The sequence below is a fragment of the Acipenser ruthenus genome, chromosome 7 (assembly GCF_902713425.1).
Source record: "Acipenser ruthenus chromosome 7, fAciRut3.2 maternal haplotype, whole genome shotgun sequence".
In the NCBI taxonomy this organism is placed as follows: domain Eukaryota; kingdom Metazoa; phylum Chordata; class Actinopteri; order Acipenseriformes; family Acipenseridae; genus Acipenser; species Acipenser ruthenus.
In genome coordinates this window covers 58,674,620-58,697,854 of record NC_081195.1, presented here as the reverse complement: position 1 = coordinate 58,697,854, position 23,235 = coordinate 58,674,620, and the positions used below count along the sequence as shown (strand labels likewise).

At 36.3% G+C, this 23,235-nt stretch overlaps 2 protein-coding genes across 11 annotated transcripts in view; both read right to left on the bottom strand.

The window, feature by feature from the left end:
- Positions 1-469: 469 nt before the first annotated feature.
- LOC117415875 (MOB kinase activator 2-like) lies at positions 470-10,430 on the bottom strand. Its single transcript, XM_034026784.2, has 5 exons — positions 9,951-10,430; positions 6,883-7,034; positions 6,253-6,349; positions 5,235-5,359; positions 470-5,001 (listed from the first exon to the last, which is right to left on the bottom strand). The coding sequence occupies exons 1-5, from the start codon at positions 10,037-10,039 to the stop codon at positions 4,757-4,759; spliced, it is 708 nt and encodes a 235-aa protein (XP_033882675.1). The 5' UTR covers positions 10,040-10,430; the 3' UTR covers positions 470-4,756.
- Positions 10,431-13,101: 2,671 nt separating this feature from the next.
- LOC117415872 (serine/threonine-protein phosphatase 6 regulatory subunit 2-like) overlaps positions 13,102-23,235 on the bottom strand; it is a 46,139-nt gene continuing 36,005 nt past the window's right edge. For 3 of the 10 annotated variants that reach the window (XM_059027396.1, XM_059027402.1, XM_059027397.1), the window contains 3 exons: positions 20,931-20,954; positions 19,951-20,106; positions 13,102-19,752 (listed from right to left, as the gene is read on the bottom strand). In XM_059027396.1, coding sequence (XP_058883379.1) covers positions 19,704-19,752; positions 19,951-20,106; positions 20,931-20,954 — 229 coding nt within the window. In that variant the 3' untranslated portion in view covers positions 13,102-19,703. The remainder of the gene's footprint in view (positions 19,753-19,950; positions 20,107-20,930; positions 20,955-23,235) is intronic. The other 7 variants (XM_059027401.1, XM_059027403.1, XM_059027404.1 and 4 more) reach the window with 5 other exon arrangements.

Genomic DNA, 23,235 nt, shown 5'->3' with positions numbered 1-23,235 from the left:
TTCCATATTAAGGCCATTTACTTGCTCTTGAACATTCTCAGATACTTTAGCTTGTCTGACTTCAGCCGGGACCTGAACACAATTCACAAGCCTCGTCACAGGGAAGTCCTACACCATAACCTCAATATATTCATTTATTGGATTTTACTGCTTTAGAATAAAGAGGTGGCAGCAAACGAAATTCTGCTAGATTTCACAGCCAGACTTGATTGGGGAAGGATAGTACTACCAATTTTATTTTAGATTTTTCTGTGGTCAAAATGCAAACATCAGATTGTGCAGGGTGTTCTTTAAATGCTTTCTAAATTTTCAAAAACAGTGCTTGGCTATTTTTATGTTTTGTTTCTGTGTTTTTATAGTAGCGGGTGGATTTAAACATTTTGATTTCCAATTAAATCAGATTGTCAACAACAATTGCATTTTGCTCCATACATTTAACTTTCTACATTTTTTAAAAAAGATTTCAATGTTTTGTCATTTTTTTTGTATATAGTAATAATTGAGTTTTTTTTTTTTTTTGTATAGAACTTTTGCCTTGCAGACAGTTGGTGTCACGTTGAGTTTGTAAAATACCTAAGCAGAAATGTAGAGTATTGAAATCGTATTCAAGTTCTGTACATTGTGTCATACGTACACAGTCCTTGTATTGTGCCTATAGAAACTAACTGAAATGTAATAAAATATATATAAAGAGATGCTGTCATTGGTTTCTTTTTTTGGTTTTGCTTCTATGCCTTGATTTGAAGTGTAATACAGTCAGCACTCGGATATCCGGTACCCAGATACACGTTGGTCACCAGTTTTCTCATACAAAGCCAGTCTCTTCAGTGTTACAATGTACTTGTTTAACCGGCACAGCCCAAAGTTTTTTTTTGTTTCTGGTATGGCAAATCAGTCTGTCTTTGTTACTGTGCAGTTATACAGTGCTTCCTCTAAAAACAAAGCAAACGAGAAAAGCTACTGTATTGTAAAAGTTAATCATTAAACAGTTTTAGATGATGTGATGCATTTATTATATATATTTTTACTGTGACCTTAGGGCCTTCTCGAGCACTATATTTTGCAATTTTGAATACTGATTTTGTATACTGTTTTAATTCTGTAAACTGGTGTGTGTGTGTGTGTTTTTTTTTTATCTTTTGCTAAATTGCATTGCCTTCTATGTTTTACGCAGTTTTGTGCATGGGTTGATTTCATTTTGCTGTTGGGTCGTTAATGGGGAGTTTTACATTATGCTAGTACAATAGGTACTCGATTTAAAAGAATATTATAGTCCACGTGTCGTCTATTTTGGCAAGTGATATTTTCAGAATCATATCGTTATGAATTAAAATACTATTACTGTTGAAAATATAGTACTGTACCAACAAAACCAACTACAGTACATCTAAATGGAAGCATATATGTTTTAAAACAGTCCTTTCAGCTATGTATTTTCTGACATTGTATCTTTTTTGTGTTCCCTGAAAAAAACGGACAAGTGTTTGACTTTTACTATGGTGCTATTCACCCCAAGTCGTGCGCTAATACATTTCAATGAAAGAATCAGTGAAATACCGCTCTGGATGAAAAACGAAACTACCAGGAGGACCATCTTCAAATAATTAAACATTCGAGACAGACTGCTGTAAATATTCTGCCTTGACGCTGCAGAATCAAATCTTCCATGAATGATCTACCATCATGATCCATCTCTTGTGATATGTCAAAATAAGAAAAATAATACGGCAACAGTGCCAAATAAAAGAAAAATATGCATTACAATAAACGTCTCCCTGTACAGTTCCTCAAACCCAAGTAATATTTTTTTCTTTCCGTACGAAATGTGTGTGTGTGTGTGTGTGCAGGGGGCAAGTTACCACATGCTCACCTACATACACGTCAAATCACCTTAGATAATCAGATACGCGTCACACTCGTTTAACCTTTACTGAAGTCAAAATTTTATAGGGTCGGATATCAGAGTGCTGACTGTAGATTAGTTTCTTCTAAAAACAACAGATGTAAGTTCAATTTAAAGTTGATAGTCCAAAATTGTGGATTTTACAATATACAGTATGTCCATCTCTATCTCAAGCACACAACTACCTGCTCAGATTTTCTAGTGTGTAATACACAAGATTAATTAAAAGCAAGGATACATAATTTAATACAGCTTTGGCATAAAAAATATAGAATAAAAGTTGAACATTTTGGTAAAAACTAATGTACAATAGGAAATTATCTTCAAAGAATCATGCAGTCCTCCAACCCTGTCCATGTAAGAAATGGCAGTATTGACAAACTCCTGTTAGTATTTAATACTGCTGCTGACCTGACGCTAAAGCACAAACAGTTTTATAGTTTACAGGGAGATGACAAAATAAGAATTAGAGATGTTCTGTACTACAAATAAAACCATTCAGATAAAAAAAAGCGAATATACAAGCTAAAAATCTGTTCTAGTGTTTCAGAGGAAGCTGATGGGAAATTATTCTGTATATTCTTTATTAAATAAAGAAACCCCAACAGGTACATTTATGGCATCACAAACGGAAAGAAATGTTTAAATAGGTATATAATGGTAAAAGACAATTAGCTACTACATTTTTCAAAAGGTTATGAATGTACATCAAGCAACTGGGGTTGTGACCTGATATTGAACAGCCTACTTGCTTGTGGCTTCACACTATTTATGTTACTGAGGTAGGTGTCGGAACCTTTAGAAGGTGATACACTGTCTGTCTGTCTGTCTGTCTGTCTGTCTCTCTCTCTCTCTCGTTCGTATAAGTATTCACCCCCCTTGGACTTTTCCACATTTTGTAGTCTTACAACCTGGAATCAAAATTATTTACAAATAAAAAACTGAAAAGTCTTGATTGCATGTATTCACCCCCTTTGCTGTGACACCCCTAAATAAGGTGTAGTGCAACCAATTGCCTTGAGAAGTCACATAATTAGTTGAATGGAGTCCACCTGTGTGCAATTAAAGTGTCACATAATCTCAGATTAAATACACCTGTTTCTGGAAGGCCCCAGAGTTTGTCAGAGAGCATATCTAAACAAACAGCATCATGAAGACCAAGGAGCTATCAAAACAAGTCCGGGATAAAGTTCTGGAGAAGCACCAATCAGGGTTGGGTTATAAAAAAATATCCCAAACTTTGAACATCCCCCGGAGCACCGTTAAATCCATTATTAAAAAATGGAAAGAATATGGCGAGAAACCGTCCATGGGACAACTATAACTCGGACGCTCCACAAAGCTGGACTTTATGGAAGAGTGGCAAGAAGAAAGCCATTGCTGAAAAAAACCCATATCAAATCCCGTTTGGATTTTGCCAAAAGGCATGTGGGAGACACAGCAAACACGTGGAAAAAGGTTCTCTGGTCTGATGAGACCAAAATTGAACTTTTTGGCCTTAGCGCAAAACGCTATGTGTGGCGCAAAGCCAACACTGCTCATCACCCTGAGAACACCATCCCCACAGTGAAGCATGGTGGTGGCAGCATCATGTTATGGGGATGCTTTTCATCAACAGGGACTGGGAAACTGGTCAGAATTGAGGGCAAGGTGGATGGAGCCAAATACATGGAAATTCTAGAGGAAAACCTGTTTCAGTCTGCAAGAGACCTGGGACTGAGGTTCACCTTCCAGCAGGACAATGACCCTAAACACACTGCCAAAGCTACACTGGAGTGGTTTAAAAACAAGAACCTGAATGTCTTAGAATGGCCCAGTCAAAGCCTAGACCTCAATCCGATTGAGAATCTGTGGCAAGACTTGAAAATTGCTGTTCACCAACGGTCCCCATCCAACTTGACGGAGCTTGAGCAATTTTGCCAAGAAGAATGGGCAAAAATTGCAGGATCCAGATGTGCAAAGCTGGTAGAGACTTACCCAAATCACAGCTGTAATTGCTGCCAAAGGTGCTTCTACCAAGTATTGACTTGGGGGTGAATACTTATGCAACCAACAAATGTCTTTTTTTTGTTTAATTATTTTTTGTGTCACAATAAAAAATATTTTGCACCTTCAAAGTGTTAAGTATGTTGTGTAAATCAAATGGTAAAAATCCCAATTAAATCCATTTTAATTCCAGGTTGTAACACTACAAAATGTGGAAAAGTCCAAGGGGGGTGAATACTTATGCAAGGCACTGTGTGTGTATGTCTATATATATATATATATGCAAGCAAGATATTTCAGTTTTTTATTTTTCTTAAAAATATTTCCCAACATAAGACCAATGTCACCTTACAATAATTGATTTTGAGTTTCAGTGTTTTAAAATAAAATATCAAACAGAACGAAATTTCAATGTACCATCAAGTATGTGATTTGAAAGTCATTTTACCTAAATGCATGTTTCCCTCCAAACTGTTGATCCAAAGTCCCAAAATACTCCAGCAAAACCTGCAGTAAACAATTTTCCATCCAGATCTGTCAATAGGTAAGTTGAGATCCTGTGCGCCCTTTTATTCTCAGCAGTTTTAGATATTCTCCCATTCCTGCTCTTGACAAGAGAATGTATTCATCTTCTTAGGGACAGGGTTGAAAGCTTTGAAAAAATAAAGGTTGGCCAATGATCCTTCATGTGCTGTTGCACAATGGTGAACGTCCTGTTTGTTTTTATTCCTCAAACCAGAAAATGTGGAGAGCTTTCTATTGTTTTTTTGCCTTCACTAGAGGATTGCCTTGTTTTACGATAGCACCTATCAATGTCCCTCAAAGCAAGAGGTACAGTAAGACTGACCATTGTCCTTCAAGGATCTCTCAGTAAAGGCTGTGTTTAGACATAGCGGTTGTCAGGTCATCCATGATGGCAGTCTCCTGTGGATCAAGGATGCCAAACTCTTTGTTGAAGGCCATGAAGTGTGCGTAGAGGGTGTTGAGGTGAGGGTGCAGCTCTAATCTCGCTATGTCTCTGTAGTGTGCCCAATACAGATGGGCCATGATATGGAACAGGTAGAGAAAGATCTTCTGGACCATGAAGACAAAGCCGCTAGGGAAAGTAGAACCTGGGGAGGTAGAATAGGTGGCTTAGTGTCAAACTTTTTGTCTCAATATTGATTTATCTTTCTATTTATTATTAAAACTGTAAAGAGTGTGTTCTTTTTATACACTGGGAACCTTTTGGTTGCAACTTTTTGTCGCTCTGTTGTGAAGTTGATACCAAAGTTATCTGTGTGGAGTAGGAAAACAACTTTTAAAAGCTAAAATTGGTTTGGGCTAGAGAGAGAATTGTACTCACCATTTGTGGTAGGAAAAACGTTTTCATCAGTAATCAGTTCCTGTATGTAGGACATCGCATAGTCTGTGTAGAGCGGACCTGAGCACTTAACCCTTTTCCCATGGTCGTCCTGCCAATAGTAGATCCTGTTGAAACACATTAGTGTCATGCAATGTGTTTCTGTTGAATATCCACTAGGGGGCACTAATGTCAGTGTGCCCGCTGTTAAGTTATAGTAGGTTGGAGAAGAGTCAGTTTATTAGCCTGGGTTTGCATTACACAAAGGGCCCTATTTGCATACCAGCTTCCAAGTAACCTAGGAATGTCTCCAGGCACTTTTTGCCTTTGGGAAACCAGTGTTCAAGGCCAGTTTGTAAGCATCTGTTCTGTCTTAAAAATAATATACAGTACAGGTAATCCTATAAAAATAAGAAACCACTTTTGTTATTTTTTATTAAATAATGAATGGGCATCTATAGTCTCTGTTGCACTGTTAGATCTCTATACAAACACAAACTGGTGCATTTATTCAAACTAATACTCGTTGGTTTGTCCACTTATAATCCAGTCCTGTAACTACACATCTCTACAGTCCCCTTTTGAAATCCTGAGAGAATGCTAAATGTTCAAGAAACCAGTCTAAAGGTAGAATCCAGGTCTACTATGAGAATCGCATGTCCTTGTTTCTGCAAACAGGGAAATACCCAGCATTCACCAGGAGACCTTGTGTATCTTAACAATTAGAAAGTAATAGAAATAATATAATACACACTCAGGGGCTTTTTCTCGTACAGAAACCCCAATATACTATGTTTTAAGATGTAAAATCACCCACAAAATGATTGTTCTTTTTTATATAGTTTTCTGCTTTGCTATACATCTCAGGGAAACTGAGGCAACTTGAGTCAAGTTTTATGTTCTGTTATATACATTTTAATTTTGGCTAATGAACATAGATTATTATTTTCTTTTGTAGTGTGATTTTAGTAATGATTGTATCTAAAATAAATCAATAAACAATCTTCTTGTGAATACTCACTTGTTACCGGCAGCAGAAGTGGTTGGACAGGTTGTACCAGTGCATAACTCAGACACAGCGCCTGAGAACACGTTGATGTGCTTGAAGAAAGCAATTGCTGGAAAAAAACAGGTTTTGAATTTTTATGCATGCATGCATGTGTTTGTTTTTCTTTTTTAATAAGGGAGCTTCCTTGTTTGTCAGAACCGTCTTTGCCATGTATGAGTGTACTTCAGCAAAAATATCAAGCCTGTTAAACCAGGGGTCTCCAATTCTGGTCCTGGAGGGCCGGTGTCCCTCCTGTTTTTTGTTCTAACTGTACACCAAATTAATTAATTGGACCAATTCAAACCAGGACCAGGATTGGAGACCCCTGCCTTAAACAGATCAAACTCCCTGCGCTTTCTCCAGTGGATGACTGGAGGGTTTTTAAGGGTTGTAACTGGGCACATGGCTCCCTGGTGTATAGAAGGTAGCAATACTTGTAGTTGAGCCTCAGCATGGACAGAACCCCACCTCGGAATGAAGGAGAAGATCCAAGTTGCTCACCAGTTTAGGCTAAAACTTGTGTAATCTGGTACCATGCTAGTACAGCACTGAAACCAGTTTGGAATTGAAGGTGTGCAATAATACTAATAACTGTATACGTACTGTTTGTGGCCATCCACTCAGCCTTGTCGAACCCATTAGGGAGAGACACCAACGTCTTCAAATCCACCTGTACAATCCTTTCTGAAACACAGCCAGGCTGTAAATAGGGCTTTCCAGTAAGCAAACAGGGTGATTTTGTGATGTTGTTCTTCCTGTGGAACAGAGAGATAACCTTGACATTCATTTCAGGTACAGACAGGCACACAGACCGGAGCAGTTCATTGTCCTGCCCTGCTGCCTGTGAACGTTTGTTTAGCACCATGCAAGGAATGTAAGATCATTATTTGGATTGTTTGTTTTGTTTATATGATCTGGTTAATATGTGAGACAGGAAAGGATGATCAGTTATATTAGATCATGCTACAGTAAAATAAACATCATTATTTATTTATTTATTTATTTATTTATTTACCTCTTTTCTTCTACCTATATCTGAAATTCCAACTCTTGCCACACCACTCCAACCAATACTGAGCTGGAGCTGGTATGTCAATAGCCTCTTCTCACCAGCTGAATCTAAGTTGCAGATGTGTAACCAAGTTTCTGAGCCCTGGGAAGTCCTACAATTGTCTGATGAGTAGGGGTCAAACCCATGGAAACGCAAAGACCAATGCTCCCTGTGGCCCCCTGCACTCAGAGCAGTGATGAGCCTCGGGCAACTACAAGAGCTATCCAAACACATCGGTTTGCAGGACAAATATGGCAGAATGGCATAGTTTTATTAGGCTGATTGTACTTGTATTATAACTTAACAGCAGTCATTTTTTTTTTTTTTTTTGTAATGTTGAGTATTCATTTTATTAAGTCTCAACTAAAGGAAAGCATTAGGCATACAGTTTTGAAATTACATTGCTTGAATGAGCAGTTCCACCTGCATGTGCTGTTGCATTGTCTGGCTGTAGTAGGGCCTGCTTCTAAATGTATGTCTTTTTATGTTTTATTCTGGCAGCGCCCACTGACACCCTATTCCAGTAACAATACACCACAATCTCAATATGGATTTCCTTCCTAAATTGCTGTACATTATCAGCACTCCTGTACAGTTCAGCAGTTCAGTTTCCTGCAGAGTAAACACCTGGGCTTAGTTTAATATGTATTATATTAATACCATTGCTCTTCAGCATGCAAATTAAAAAACAAACACCACAAGCTTTTGCCTAACATTAGGTCGTAAAACATGATATTTTATGAGCAAAAAAATAAATGTTATGGAGTAAAGTACCTATAAAAGACTATCAAATTGGAATGAGAATTAAGTTCTCGATTCACTACTTTACAGTATGGTCGATGCGCCATAGGTACCAGTAGGATTACCACTGTCGTACGAAGGCTGCCATATGCTGTTTGTGACAAACTGTCATAAACACAAGCAGCACCATAACTTTTAACCACAAAGACAGTTTCCTACTGCTTTATTATTGTGTGTCTCTCGGCCTAAGAATATATAATTGTATGAGGCCTGTGTTGGCATTTGAAATATGACATTTGAAACTCCACACACACACCTTGTTTACATATTTGAATAGTTTTTTTTTTTTTAACAGGGCTGATGCAGGAGGCCTGGAAACATATTTGTAGAAATAACCATGACTTTAAAGACTCCACAAACGCCAATAATCTCAAGTGAAAAAAAAGAGACATTTATAATACTGACATCCAATCTTCCCAGGTTTCCTGTGGTAATGAGTTTTTCATACAATTTAGCACCAAATAAATCAGCTAACACTGAAGAATTCAAATTACTGTTTATAAAAAGATGCAAAGTCCTGAAATTAAAGTACATATAATAGTTAAAAAAAAAATTAAAATAAACACTGAGTCGCAATACACTGTACAATATTTTTTTTGCTAAAACATAATATAGGAATGTTTAGTATACATATAACACGTATAACCAATTATTATGAAGTGCTACCATTACATGGAGCTTTACATTTGTAATGTGTCATTACAATGTCAATCCTTGTTAGTAATCAGCAAACTTCAATAAAACCTGTTTGTATATTTTATAAATGGAAACAAAAAGTAACCTGCAACCTTTTACTTGAAATGTCTGTATCTACTTACTGATAACTAATTGCCTAGCTCATGATGGCAAGACATGTTCTTTTCCACTACAATGTTAATTTAGACAGATCAAGCAGTTAACCTACAGCAATCCACCCTGCTAAGGTGTGGCAGGAAAAGCCACAGGTTGCTCAACAGCAAAATGTCTCAGGCACACTGTTCAGCTATTGTCTTCTAATGGCTTACTCTCCCTCCCTCCCTCCCCCCCCCAAGGAACTGAAGACATTTGATTTTATCAGACAAATATGTACCTTTTGCTTAAGCACATGCTCTTACAAAATGCAGAGACCCGCTTTGTCTAACAATGCATGTCCTAACAGAAAGAAGCGGAATGTTCTCCTTTTGCCACACAACTACTTAATGTCGTTTCCAGTATCAGGTATGTCTTTGCAAGCAGGGATACTCATTCTAGAAAGGCCTGCTCCCTGGAGTGCAACATTTAACTTAGGCTGATGCATGGAAAGACATGGAAATGGAATACTGTAACACTATAAAACTCCTGGAGGCTACAACAAATACAACGTCTTCGAACAGATACAAGTGTGTATTTCCATTGAGCTCCTGGGAATTAGATGACCGTGTGTGATATCAAAGCGACTCACAACACAAACACACCTACTTCTCCAGTTTTGATTACAACCATGTTGCCATTTGCAAAGGGGTATATGACAATGATCCATTAAATAGAAAGAAGATATTGCAGTTGTGTGTATGTGTGTGTGTGTGTGTGTGTATATATATATATATTTTCAAACTGTGACTTTTATACACATGTGTGTATTAAATACTAATTATGTACTCTATTCAAAATGTATGAACTGCAGCTGGTTCTCTAATTTACTTTTTTGCATTCGCCTCTAAACAAAGATATATGTACTGTTTCCTAGAACTGATTTTCTGAATGAGGCTGCAGGAAAACAAACAACCACCAGTGCAAACAACAACAACAAAAAAGAATACATGAAGAATTTTGTAGCATTCAAAAAAAAAAAGGAACTTACAGCTTTGGTCCATTGAGATCTATAAATTCCTGCTTTCTTGGTGAATGTTCTACAATTGCTGATCTGCCCATACTGTGACATCCACCCATGACCAGCACTAGTATGAAACTGCGTACAGCTCCGAACTCCCCATGTGGGGCAAACTGCCAGGAGCACTGACTGAAAAACAGGACACCCAGGAGGATCTGCTGCCTGGAGCCCTTGCTTGGTGGGAAAACACAAAACTCCTTCCCGAGCTGGTCCTCAGTGAAGACCTGCAGACACTGAGCAGAGGATACCCAGTGAGAGTGCCGCCGAGACAAAGCCCTAGCTGAAGGTGTGTACGCTATTGTTTTCACTCTGTGCTTGCTGGCTTACGTTTCTCAGTTAAGTGTCAGGGTACTCCAATGATCAGCTCACTCTCTCTCTCTCTGCACTGAATAGCTGGAGAGCAGGTTTCTCCAGCAGATTGGCTCACAAATATTTGCTATTCAGATGATGCTTGTTATTCAAATGAGCCCTGTGCCACCCACACACACGCTCACACTTTCAGGTGTTTTGAATGCTGTGTCACTTGTACAGCTGGCTACACAGTACATGTAACAGTATTCACATGTCAGAAAAAATAATATTATATGAGTATGATTTATATATTGTACAATATAATGAAAATATATTGGCATATATTCTCTAATACATTTTGTAATCTTTAATATATTGAAATATATTAATATATTATATTTCTCAATATATTAAAATATATTTTCGTTCTGTAAGGGTTTCAGGTGGTTGTTTACTGTAAGTAGACTTTTTTAAGCATACTGTTGACTGTACCAAGTTTCTAATTACTTGTTAGAATTGTTTTCCCATTATATGTTTTGTTAGTCTGGCAAATGATTTATTACCTTCGGGGTCTTAACAAGTTTACCTAGGAAAACTACTGGTGAGAGATGCACCTTAAAGATCTGCTGACCAGTTTTTGTCATTTTGTTTCGCACCTTCTGCCAAAGTAAGGGCTGTTAAAAATACAGCAATTTACAATTGGAACAGAGACAGACTTAAAATCAGCATTACAAAAAAAAAACCCATCGGACTTGATTTATATAATTACAAGTATAGTCTAGATCAGGGGTCTCCAATCCCGGTCCTTGGAGACTGTGGCTGCTGGTTTTCGTTTCAACCAATCTCTGTTACTTAATTGAACCAATTATTGGCTTAATTAGTCAACATTAACAGGTGTTCCAGATCTTGAGCCACTGATGAAGTAAAGACACCTGGATAGGGGCTCTCCAGGACCAGGTTTGGAGACCACTGCTCTAGATCAAAAGAGGTTATGATAAGACTGTATAATGTACTGGTGGGACCACACTTAGACCACACAATTCTGGTTCCCACATTAACCTCGAAGAGAGGTCAGCGAAGAGCAAACAGAGTAATCCCAGGGTTCAAGAATGAGATATGAAAATAGGTGGAGGGAACTGAATGCATTCAGAACAAAGAGTAGACAAGGTTAACCCTAGCCAATACAGCACAAAAAAACACGACTAAAGGGCACAGCTGGAAATTAAGTGTAGACAGGACTGTGGGTAGGAGAAACTTCTTCACAAAGAATAGTGACGATATGGAACCTAGCCACAATGTTCCTGTCATTGGGATCCTTTACGACCCAACTTGCAGACCAACCAGCTCCCAGGAACAAGATGAGCACTGATGGGCCGAAGGAACTCCTGTCATTTGTACATTTCTTTTGACTTGCTAATTCTTCCCACTTTCGCATATTCAGCTTACTTTTTAAAAGGGTTAAGTGAGTGGAAATGAACAGGTATAACTACTTTCCCCACCACTCCCTAAAATGAATGTGTGTTTTTTTTTCCAGAAAGTCTTTGGAAAACTTTTGAAACAGTATTGCAATTTCATAAAAAAATAAATACAATATTTAAAAAAAAAAACACTAATATGTGTAGATATTTACACTTTACAAGGAGCTACATCCTTGACCCCCCCATTCAGAAATTATATCAAAATTAGTTCACAATATTGACACAATATTGAACCATGGCCTCAATCTTCATTTCACAAAACACACAACCACCTCTTTATACAAGAAAATATAAAAAGAAAAGCAATAAATAGTTTCTAACATGATTGACAGTGAGTGGAAGAACTCCAGTTCAGGTCTTTGTTTCAACCAGGAACTAAACATTTGGTTTAACTATGCAATGCCTTTTCAAGGCACATAAGACAGCACTTACAGACAGCTAGACTATAAACAGTGCGCAGCTACAGTGATTGCTGTAGAGAAAATGTCAATCAACACACTGATACATAAAAAAAAAACACCATACATAATCAAAAACAGGAAATGTCTCCAAAAAGGTGTATTATTGATATACTTGAATATTTATTCTAACCACTCAAGCACAGCTGCCTGACCAAGCCATAAAACAAAACAGAACTCTTTTTTTATGATCTTTTTAATGAAAGGGGCTTTGTATTCATGTAGATGATTATCTTGTTGTATAGGAAAATATTGCAACATTTCCGTAGATTTTAACGAACTAGCAATGTTCAATTTTGGACATGTTTTTGCATGTATGAGGCGTCACCTGTGTTTGTGAGTATTTTGCAGTAAGAGTGTAGCTCCTGTTGATAACATCACATCAAGTTAATATTTAAATTGGTGTCCAGGGGCTGCCAAATAAAAACAAACAAAAAAAACACTGAATAGGCAGTAATGCTTGTTATTTGCAGCATTGTTTATCTGATACCCATGCAAGCTAACCTTGTTCATTCTGAGTCATTCCATGTGAAATCAACACAGGGTCATCAGGTCACTTTCTGGAAAGCTTTTCGGCCAGAGATCATCCTGGGTATTATATATATAAACTTGTTCTATTTTTGGTTAAAACATTGTGATCTCATTTATTGGTAATTAAAGACTATAGAAACCTGCAATCTAGTGACTCAACACATTCAGTCTGATCCTAATCTACAGTATTGTGGGGGCTCAAAAATGTCATCTATGTGAATTCTGACAAATACTTAAATACTGTGTTTAAAAAACCTAACATTGTTTCATTGATCAGTATTTATACTGTGATGTCTATTCTTCTAGGACCTGTACAGGGTAACGCGGACTACAAAACTAATGATTAGTACACAAACGCCACAGTTTGAAATATTTGTTTAATAGTTTGAATTTACAGCCTAAACTTGACAACAGATAAGAGATACAGTCTCATTTTTATACCAAAAAAAATTAAATTAAATTAAACCACCAGCATCAGTTTTACAATACAAAAAAAGACTTGACCGAATAACAGACTGAAATACTTGTTTAATATAGAAATCATAAAATGCACAGAAATCAAAAGGCAGCACAGATCATTTTTTTATTATTTTGTGGGTTTTTTTGTACCTCATATACATAAATACATACATACAATAATTACAAAGATAAAATATTGACACACTCTAAAGTACTATATCATTTAAGCATCATTGAAAAGGGCCCCTACTACTTTGCACTATATCCCAGATTCATTACAATTTAACATAAAAGGCCACAGAGTAAGTGTTGAAAAGATAAGGATCAATCACTTTGGGTTTATTCTGGAGGTGTAGAAGGACTAAACTGGATTTTAAATAATTGAACACTGGTTACTGCAGCACACTTCATCCCCTTGACTGGTACAAAAGAGCTTTTTCCCATACTGCAACATCTGGTATAAATATACAGACTGGTATAAATATGTTCAGCCTTATTTAACTTGTAATGGGGTAAACTGTTCTTCTAAATTTAGAGAAATACAAACATCCCAAACTTGGCACCTGTAAGCGAGCACTATATTTTATTATCTACACGTTTCAGTTAAACGCTGCATAGCCTAACCCTTATGCAATAACTGATTTATAGTTCCTGAGCAAAAACAAGCCATAAAAAAGGAATACATTTTTGTAATATAAATTTGTGTTCAATTTCTAAACTCACGAGTTCAAATATGTGTGTTCTTGAATTCAACATCTTTTGTAATTTGCTGTTGTTTAAAAGTACAGAACCCAGGCTAAATAATATTTTGGCTGAAATGGGCTGGTAATTGGAAAGGATTAATACACTGTAGAGGTGTGTTCGGACTGCTATAGGCACTGGGTACTACAGGATGAAGTCAAAGTAAGTTATTATGAAAAATGACTTTCTGTCTACATCAGCTGCTCTTCGGTAAAAAAAAAATATATTGATTGTTGACAGACCTTTTGCAGCTTTATGATAATGATGGCAGCTCCCTTTTGTAAAGGAATGTTAAAAAAAAACAAAAAAACTTCTGCTGCGGTGAATGTTGTTCTCTGTAAAACATCCCTCCATTCCCACAACAAGCTCAGTTGTCCTGGATTACATTACTAGGTTAGGAGGTCTGGATTTGAAACAGCTAACATTTAATACAATAGACTATGTTTGGCTTAAAGCAAAACATGCTGTCAACTTTAAAGCTTCACAACGTACTGTTGCTGCCTCTTTTACAATACATATTAAAACTTTCCAACTCCTCCACTTACATTGCCTCCATCCCTTCAAAACACCACCTTATTAGTATTGCTATTAGTAATGGCTGTAGCAAAGATTTGTAAATCTAACAAAAAAAAAAAATCACACATTAGTTTCCAGCTATACTGTACTTTATTTGGCTGGCATGACAAACAGGGACTAACCACAGACTAGTAAACGTATCTAGGATTGAAATAACTGTTAGGTAACTATCGGAGGGAATAGGGAATGAGTTTCTGGGTCTCATTTTAAGGTTGTGAGGACCAGGCCTAATGGCTTTCCCATATTTCCAGTCCCCAATTTCTACAGGCTTGTGACTACCACTGCCATTGAGCTTGGACTTGTTATAATGGAAAGATGTTTTTGATTCTCAAAAACAACTGAAATGGTTTAAAAGATTTAGCCTTTTAAATATCAGTAGGTCAGTAAACAATACATCACTAAACAAACTAAAGGTGGTAAATGGTCAATTGAATATGCCATTAAAATATAAAATGCTGATCTAATTATAAGATGGTGAAAGTAAATCTGAAAAGACTAATGAGAAAATTTAGTTTAGGAACTCAATTTAAAAATCAGCCATTTTAGATAATAAAAACAAACAAACAAACAAAAAAAAACTTAAGGTGGCAGGCTTTGGATTCAAATTATCTGCCCAAAGTATGCATGTCATACTGATCACACTGTTAAACCAGTCGGTAGGGGCGAGAGATCACCATGACGATTATACAAGAACCAGTGAAAGACATCAGGGCAGGGAGTGCTAAAGCCTCTTTTCCATTTGCAGTGGTTTGCTTTCGGTACAGCTCCATTTCAATTAGTGCTCCCGTTTACGTAGATCACGCCCAGACCTGACCTGGAACGCAAAGTAAAGATTTTAAAAGATCATGGCAAAAATGAATAAACAAACCAGTGCTGAAGTTAAAGTACAATAGGTCTTCTGAACTGAACTGTGCTTTAACCTCAGCAGCGGCTTGTTTATTTATATTTGCCATGGTCCTTTAAAAATACACATACTGTAGTGTACTAATATTTTCCCATTTTTAAAACACAACCTTTCTTTAACGAGTGCTTTCACACAATTATGAACCCAGTTCACCTTTATCATCTGATCTGGACATGTGATATTAGTCTATATAAGAAACTAGTACAAACAGAACAAGACCAATAAGTCAAATAGAAAAGAGGTGTTTGTTTTTAATAAAAGTAAAATGGATGTTACAGGCAACTTCTCCATCTTGTTAAAAGTAAATTGAAATGGGAAGTTGCCTTGAATAAAAAAACAACAAAAAGACAAAACTTGTATAATCTGAAGATCCCCAACCTGTTGTTATCGTCTCCTAATTTACTATATTCTTATAATAAGCAAATTAAATCTTAAAAGTGCAGTTACAAAATGACAAATGCATGTCTCACTATACAAATAAACCTTTTTGTATTATTATTATTTTGTTTTATTTTAAACAAGCCTTTAAGCACAAAAAAAGAAAGATGTGCGTAAATGTAGAGTAAAGCCAAAACATTTTTGGAGAATAGGCAGTTATTTAGAGAAACAGGTAACTGATGCTGGGGTGAACAAATATAACAAAATATCATTATTGCCTTTGTTTTATTTACAGGGAAACCTGGAAAATAACTTTTTTTTTAGCCAAACAAAACTGTTAACAGGTGAGGGTTAGGACTACAGTTCATCCACACATTAGCCAACAGACTAAGATTTATTATATTCTCTATGCTCTTTCATTTGTGGCTTGGCACAGCTTTAGCTGTCATATCAGTCATTCTATTATATGTGGATCATTCCACATTAAATAGACCAATGGTCCCCACCTCATCATCTCAATTCTTTTGATATTGTGCACTGAGGTACCCGGAAGTGCTTTAGGAAGAATCCCATAAATATTAGCTCTCAACCGTGATGGATGAAAACAAGCACAGAAAAGGGGCCATGTTAGAGACGTTTGATACTCACTGCACAAACAGAACTGCTCTTCTAGTTTATATGTGTCAACATATTGCCTATTGGTAATCCATGGTCCAAGAGCAGTTATGTGCGTGTAGCAAGTATCAAGAAGATATATTGAATACTTTGAAAGATCTGACCTCTCAAATTTGGCCGCTTCCTCGATTTCATCCTTCACAGGCACTCCCCCCATTACAGGCCCATAACTTAAATAGAACGAGTTGAGAGCTAATATTTTTGGGATTCTTCCTAAAACACTTCCGGGTACTTCCATATGCAATATCAAAAGAATCTGAGAGGGTGAGGCAGGGAGGATCCAAAAATGTGGTCCATTTGATGTGAAATGACCCATGTGCTATTTAAACATGCTAGTGCTCTGCATCAATAATTCATGGTGATATCAAATACATACAAAACTGTTTTGACATTGATGTTTTTTAACATTCTATTTTTGTAACTATTCAGCATTTAACAGGTTTCGCTGTACAATAGCTTCCTTAAACACATAATTAAAAATGCATTGTTACAGCAAACTTTTCAAAGCAACACTGACATTGCGAGCAAAGACCCAACATCCTTTCACATCCGAGGCTATATCAAATTGAACAAGATCTCCTTCTTTTTTAAAATAGTTTAAAATACAATTCTATGGATACTCTCCTGAATCAACCATACCATTTCTACAGCCAATTCAGTTTTCTTAACAGTTTTGGTGCTAGTCCAATACTGAACTGTATATAACACAATAAACCTTTGATCTGATACAAGGGGAAACAGGTATTTAAAGATGCTGAAAATCAAAGTAACCTCTTATGACCTTCCTAGAAATAGCAGATATAAACCTTCCCCCTCAATTAGGTTGCAGAAGGGGTATGAAAATACATCATTGAGGTACCTCCTGTTGTATCTGCCAGGATGACAAAGAAATTAAACAATTGATGTTAAAAAGGATTGCACAGTAAATGGCTCATAAGGAAGAAACCTCCAATGCACAAATAGGCAGTTCAGAAGGCTGTAAATGTTATTAGTAAATCTACTGACAGACCAGACAACAAATTCAAAAACATATCCAGCCAAAGGGTTTCTATAATGTGCAGAACAGTCTGCTTTCTAAGGAAACTAATTTTATTTCACGTGGTTATACAATTCTGAAATTAAGTTGGTGATTTGGCTCTTGGTAATCATTATTTCAAAGTAGATACACTTATACTATGCACAAAATGGTTGGTTTAAAAAAATAAAAATAATTTTTGGCATTTCTGAAATGGCCATCTTTTTTTTTTTTTTTATCAATTTTGTCCCTTGGTGGATAAACTAAGAAGCATCGACTTTTGCCTCAATTGAACATAAAGTTATCTTCCTGTAACTGAGTCTCCCTGGCGTACCTTTCATACATACACACAGTATGAGGCTATCCTATTTCCTTAATACTAAATCAATGTGTGTATATTTCAATCTTTATGCGCACTGCAGTAAAACCATCTTTCCTATACAACATGCATAATTTTTGCTTTGACATATACTTTTATTCTTGGCTGTTGAATATTGTGAACTCTTGGTCCTGAGACTCTGAATGGGAGTACTTTGAAAACATGTTATGGAAATTGTCTTTGATATGGAGAAACTGGAAATATGGAAATACAGTATACATTACAAACCAGATCTCGCCCTTCTGAGTTAAAGGGGTCATATCTGTATAAGAAAGAAGTCTCTGTGTATGCAGGAAAGAGTCAGAAAGGACACATACAGCACTTTCATTATGGCATGGGTTTAGATGATTATAGGCAAACATTGATGTTTCTAAGTTACACTACATTATTATTTGGTTTAAATAGGCTATTCTATCAGCACTGTACAAGTGCAATAGGTAAGCATTACAATAACAAATAATGGGCGTCTGATTTCAACTTGGAGGCTGGGCAGAAAATACACTGCATGCTCAAGAGTTCTACACTCCCAATGCACATTCTCATATGCAAAACACTGAAATGATGATTGCACTGGAAAGCAAGGAATTTGGTATAATTTTTTAGTCTTGACAATGTGAAATCGGCACAGTGTCTCCGGATATACAATGAAACACAGTTTAACTTTTTGCCAGCTATCCTGTAGTAACAATCCTGTAGTAGAATTTCCATAATTACAAGGTAATTCAGTCATAATGTCGCCATGCTTTCAAAAGGAACACAACAGTGCTCAATAGTATAAATTGTTGAAATTCCCAGGGTTCAACTGTGCTTCTGCTTGATCCATTTGCTTTAAGCAAAGTATTTCTGTTTAAGGTTAATTTCTTTCCTTTGATCCTGAATTCCACATGTTCTACTTTTCAATAATTCTGGCATGTTAGTTATTCCAATTTTGGGTCTTCACTGCAACCAAATAGCTAGCCCACTTACCTAGCTTCACTTGTTTTAATATATATCAAAACATTACTCCTAAAAAGTGAGCATTCTTATAACAGTTCCAGCCAAAAAAAGTTCAACAGACCCTGTTTACTTTCATACAGTAATTATATCCCATTTTCAAGGCAATAGCTGAAATATACTAAAATGAAACCTATCTAGTTGTATGCTTGTAGGCATTTTTTTGTACTATACTTCATTTTATTCAGCTGTAATTATATATATAATAATATTTGAAAGCTCATGCCAAACAGGGACAGGTTAATTTTTTTTTAACAGAACAGACTTTGGAGTTGTGTAGGCCTGGTATAAAAATACATTATCTATTTTTTAACAAAAAAAAAAATCAATCACCACAGATAACATAATTGGGGGGGGGATGAGGTTTCAATGACTTTAGACCAAAACAGTTAAGAGCTGACATCCCTGAAAAAAGATTGGCTGTCCTAAAAAGTGGTTCAAGTGCAATTTGACAGATCATTTAGGGCCGCTTCTTTAGGGCTGCTGCTGCTCCACATCCTGATGCACTACCTCTTACGCAAACTGAATACAGGTTTAAAATTAAATGTTTGAATGGAAACAGCCAAAGAGAAATCTTCCAGGAACTGAAGAAAAAGATTAATTATTTAAAACTGTAATCAGATGTTCATTGCTACATTTAGACATCAGCTAAAAATAAGTTTCATATTATATATATATATATATATATATATATATATATATATATATATATATATATATACACTGGTCCTGATCATCCAATTACGCAGCATTATTTTATTTCAAACACCAAGTTGCATCAAGAGGTTCTGGAGTAAAATGGAAGCGGCCCAAACTGTTTCCGACCTGCTCTTATCCCCACATCGTCAAGCAGGGCCATTGAGAGTTGCTTCAGAAGGCACTGCCTCTTCTCTGCTGTAAAAAAATCAAATAAAACACCAGCTTGTGAACAAAAACAATATTTTAAAACTGTTATTAGAAATGATTCTCAAAAAATCTATTTTAAAAAAACAAAAAACTGAGGGACCTGGTTTCAATACTGGGCTTCAATTGCTTAGTTTAGTAAGCTCACAACACAACCTTAGGTATTTAAAAACACAACTATTTGCTTACTTTCTGTCTTTTGCTATAAGTTCTATTGTTGCGCTGTCTGTAGCGCTGGAGTTTAGAGGGTCTTCTGACGGCTCTGTCCTGTGTGGAGATTCACATCCCTTCTGAGGGACATCCGTTATAGTGAGCTTGTCTATAAGCATGGAATCTGCATCACTGCTGGTGGGAAAAAAAAACACGGGTACAGGTTGGTAAAGGATAAAGAAAGTTCATTTTTAGTACTTTTTATGTCCATCTAAAGGCTTTGTGTTATCAGTTTATTTACCTCAGTCCTGCTCCAATTGTAACACTAATTTAATAAATTAATAATTAATACAAGGGGTAAGGGATACACTTTTTTATGTTACTGATTTAGTTTTTTTTTTTTTTAACTGCTTTCCGTCTTTAAAAAACACAAGTCTATAAGATGGCAGACCGTCAATTTTCATATTATATATATATATATATATATATATAATCTCTGCAGAAACGTCTGTTGCCACAATCCTGTGTAGGAACACTTTAAAAAGGTCATTTTTCCTACTGCTTTCATTTTTAGTTTGAGTGGCATTTATCTGGCAATATCAATATTTAATATTTAATACACCTCATAAAGATAAACAAGATACTAAAGAATGAAGTTGTTTAAAGATTGCATCATTTTTAGATTCAAGCACCAAGTTTCCTTTGCATGAGCCTTGATGCAGATAGGACAAATACGAATATGGCAACAGACAAGTTTGTTTCAGCAAAAACGGTACACCAATTCAACATACAAAGATCATTTTAACTAACACATGATGCACTAGTTACATTCATTACACACACACACACACACACCCCACTATGGTCACATAATGGTGCTGGCATGGATATCACTTTTTAAAAGGTCTACAAGATTGTTTGGATAGGTATCTCGCAATTTTAAGTAAAACAAAAAGCAAACCAAAAGGGGAAGCACCATGTGGATAATCCTAGTGCGCTGTGCATGATTTGCTACATACCATCTAACTGAAGGCCTAAATATTCTGAGCCACAGCAGCAGGGAGAGAAAGGGAGAAAAAGAGAAAGAGGCCACGATAAGAACAGCAAACAGGAAAGGCATAGCATGTACAGTAAAGCACCAGTTATTGCACAAAAGAAATACAGAATTAAGTGTTAAGCAGTGTGACAGCACAGTAATTTTACAGACTGAGTGTGTGTGTGTCTTCTTCAGGCTTACCCACCAATTGGTGAGAAGCTGCAATTGAGAGTAATTCCTGATTCACTTTTTTTTTTTTATCATAACCTTTTTATGACTGCTCTAAAATGTTTACATTTTAGTGAGCAATTCCAGTAAAAAGGTGGCTTCTGCACTGAACAGGAGATCAAGGGCACAGTTATCAAGCACAGTTATTTAGAAAGACTATACTTCATTCTTTAACAATGTATGCCCACTGCGTTGGCAGGAGGACAAGTTACAGTTCCTCTATCAGTACAGAGTGTTTGTTATGGGGGCCCAACAATGATAGAATAATCTGCTATTGTTTGCTTAAAGCAACTGTATGGAAAGTGTTCTATTTACAGGAAGAACTACTACTGCATATTTCAGTGGTTTTAATGTTAAAGAATTTAGAATCTGCTGTACCGTCCCTATTTTGTCACACATATTGTATCCTGTATCCTGTGTCCTGTAGTACATGTTAAACACAGGTTTGTTCTCCTGGTATTTGTGCACAACATTACAATGTAGAGTATAGTCAGTATGTTAATCACATTTTAAGCCCCTTTTTCTAGTACAAATATGCTCAATTAAATATAGGCTCTGTGAGAACTGCATTGGGGTTTTCAGTACAGCAGAATTCTAGGACTGTGTTTTAAAGACTGCATGTCTGCATTGGACTAAAACAACTTTGTGAATATGATGACTCCTCCTGTATTGGTTACAGACTGGTACAACTGACCAATCAACTTCTTGCAAGGAGGCCTTTGACAGATAAGAGTACTAAATAACCTTTAAGAAAATATGTACACAGACAACAATACTGTACTGTATTTATTATGTATATACGCATTGCCGCTGCAAAAACACAAGTCAATTGACATTCAACAGTTCTATAGGTAGGTGCACCTCATAGTTCAATTTTAGGGGCAGTGCCTTGCAGTGCATAGTAAGTCATAGTCGTCAAACAGATTCTAACTTGTGGTTCATGTACTGTTACAGTCCATGAAACAGAACGTTAAGGAATAAGGCAACATGCATTTAAAACTGTCTCCTTAACCAGGACACTGCTATATTCTAAATGTATGTTCCATTATTATAGTTTTATTCATTGTAAAAGTATCCCAGTGTTCAGACAAAGGCTGACAATGCAAGTTTATGAACACCACTAGAATTCTCTGTCTGTTCAGGTTTTTACTTGTTAAAAAGACATATACTTTAATTATTCACCTGGCATTAGAGCCCCCTAATATTGGTGCTTGCATTACCAGTACACAGGAGCAGGTATTCTGCACATGCCTAATTATTACTTACCATTGTTTTTGGGTCTCCACCTAAACTGTCACATAATGCAAATAAATGGTGCTTTGCTGTAAAGAGCATACATTAAAACCCCTTTATTTTCTACAGTACTACTAAATAATACACAAAAAATGAGAAGGTATAGATGCAGTATCCCTTTGTCTCTCATATACAAGAAACACTATGGTGTGTAACAAATTCCTGTTCATAAAAATATATTTAGTCTAATGAATTATAGATAGGGACCTACCTAAATCACGATTTCGCGGAAATCGTGAAATTGAGGGGTCACAGCGAAATTCACCTCTTAGGGGCCAATAAATACAAACAAGTACGGAGAGGAAAAAAAGGAAACTTGTTTAAATGAACTACTGCACAACGCAAGTGAATCAAACTACGTATCTTCCTTCTGTAGATAGCCCTTTTTTATTCCTTCGCCGTCCCGTGTGCATTGCACTTAAGAAAAAAACAAACAAACAAAAAATGTCCACAAGTAACATTTACAAAATAGATTCTCCAAAGCAGTTAATGTTCTTATTTACTATTCAAATGACAAAGTTTTAATCAGCCTATCACATAATCAGCCTTTACTGCTTTTATGTGATCTGTACTGTGCAGGAGGGGGCGGGACAAGGTTGGTGCTGCATTGTTTTGATTTAGGTTGCTAAAATCTAGTTTTCAGCATTGAAAATAGTAGAAATGGACGACAAAAAAAATCGAAGTATATTTCGGCTGATGATCGTTTTAAGATATTTCACAAAGAAACTACATGCAGACTGAGGTAATTGTTTTCCATATCTTAATGT

What these genes read in the sequence shown, in the direction of transcription:
- LOC117415875 (XM_034026784.2), bottom strand. Translation starts at nt 10,039, where the DNA reads ATGGGTGGATGTCACAGTATGGGCAGATCAGCAATTGTAGAACATTCA. An exon ending in ACTTCTGCTGCCGGTAACAA is followed by an intron (nt 5,360 to 6,252) that starts GTGAGTATTCAC and finishes GTGTTTCAACAG; the next exon opens with GATCTACTATTGGCAGGACG. An exon ending in CGTTTTTCCTACCACAAATG is followed by an intron (nt 5,002 to 5,234) that starts GTGAGTACAATT and finishes CTACCTCCCCAG; the next exon opens with GTTCTACTTTCCCTAGCGGC.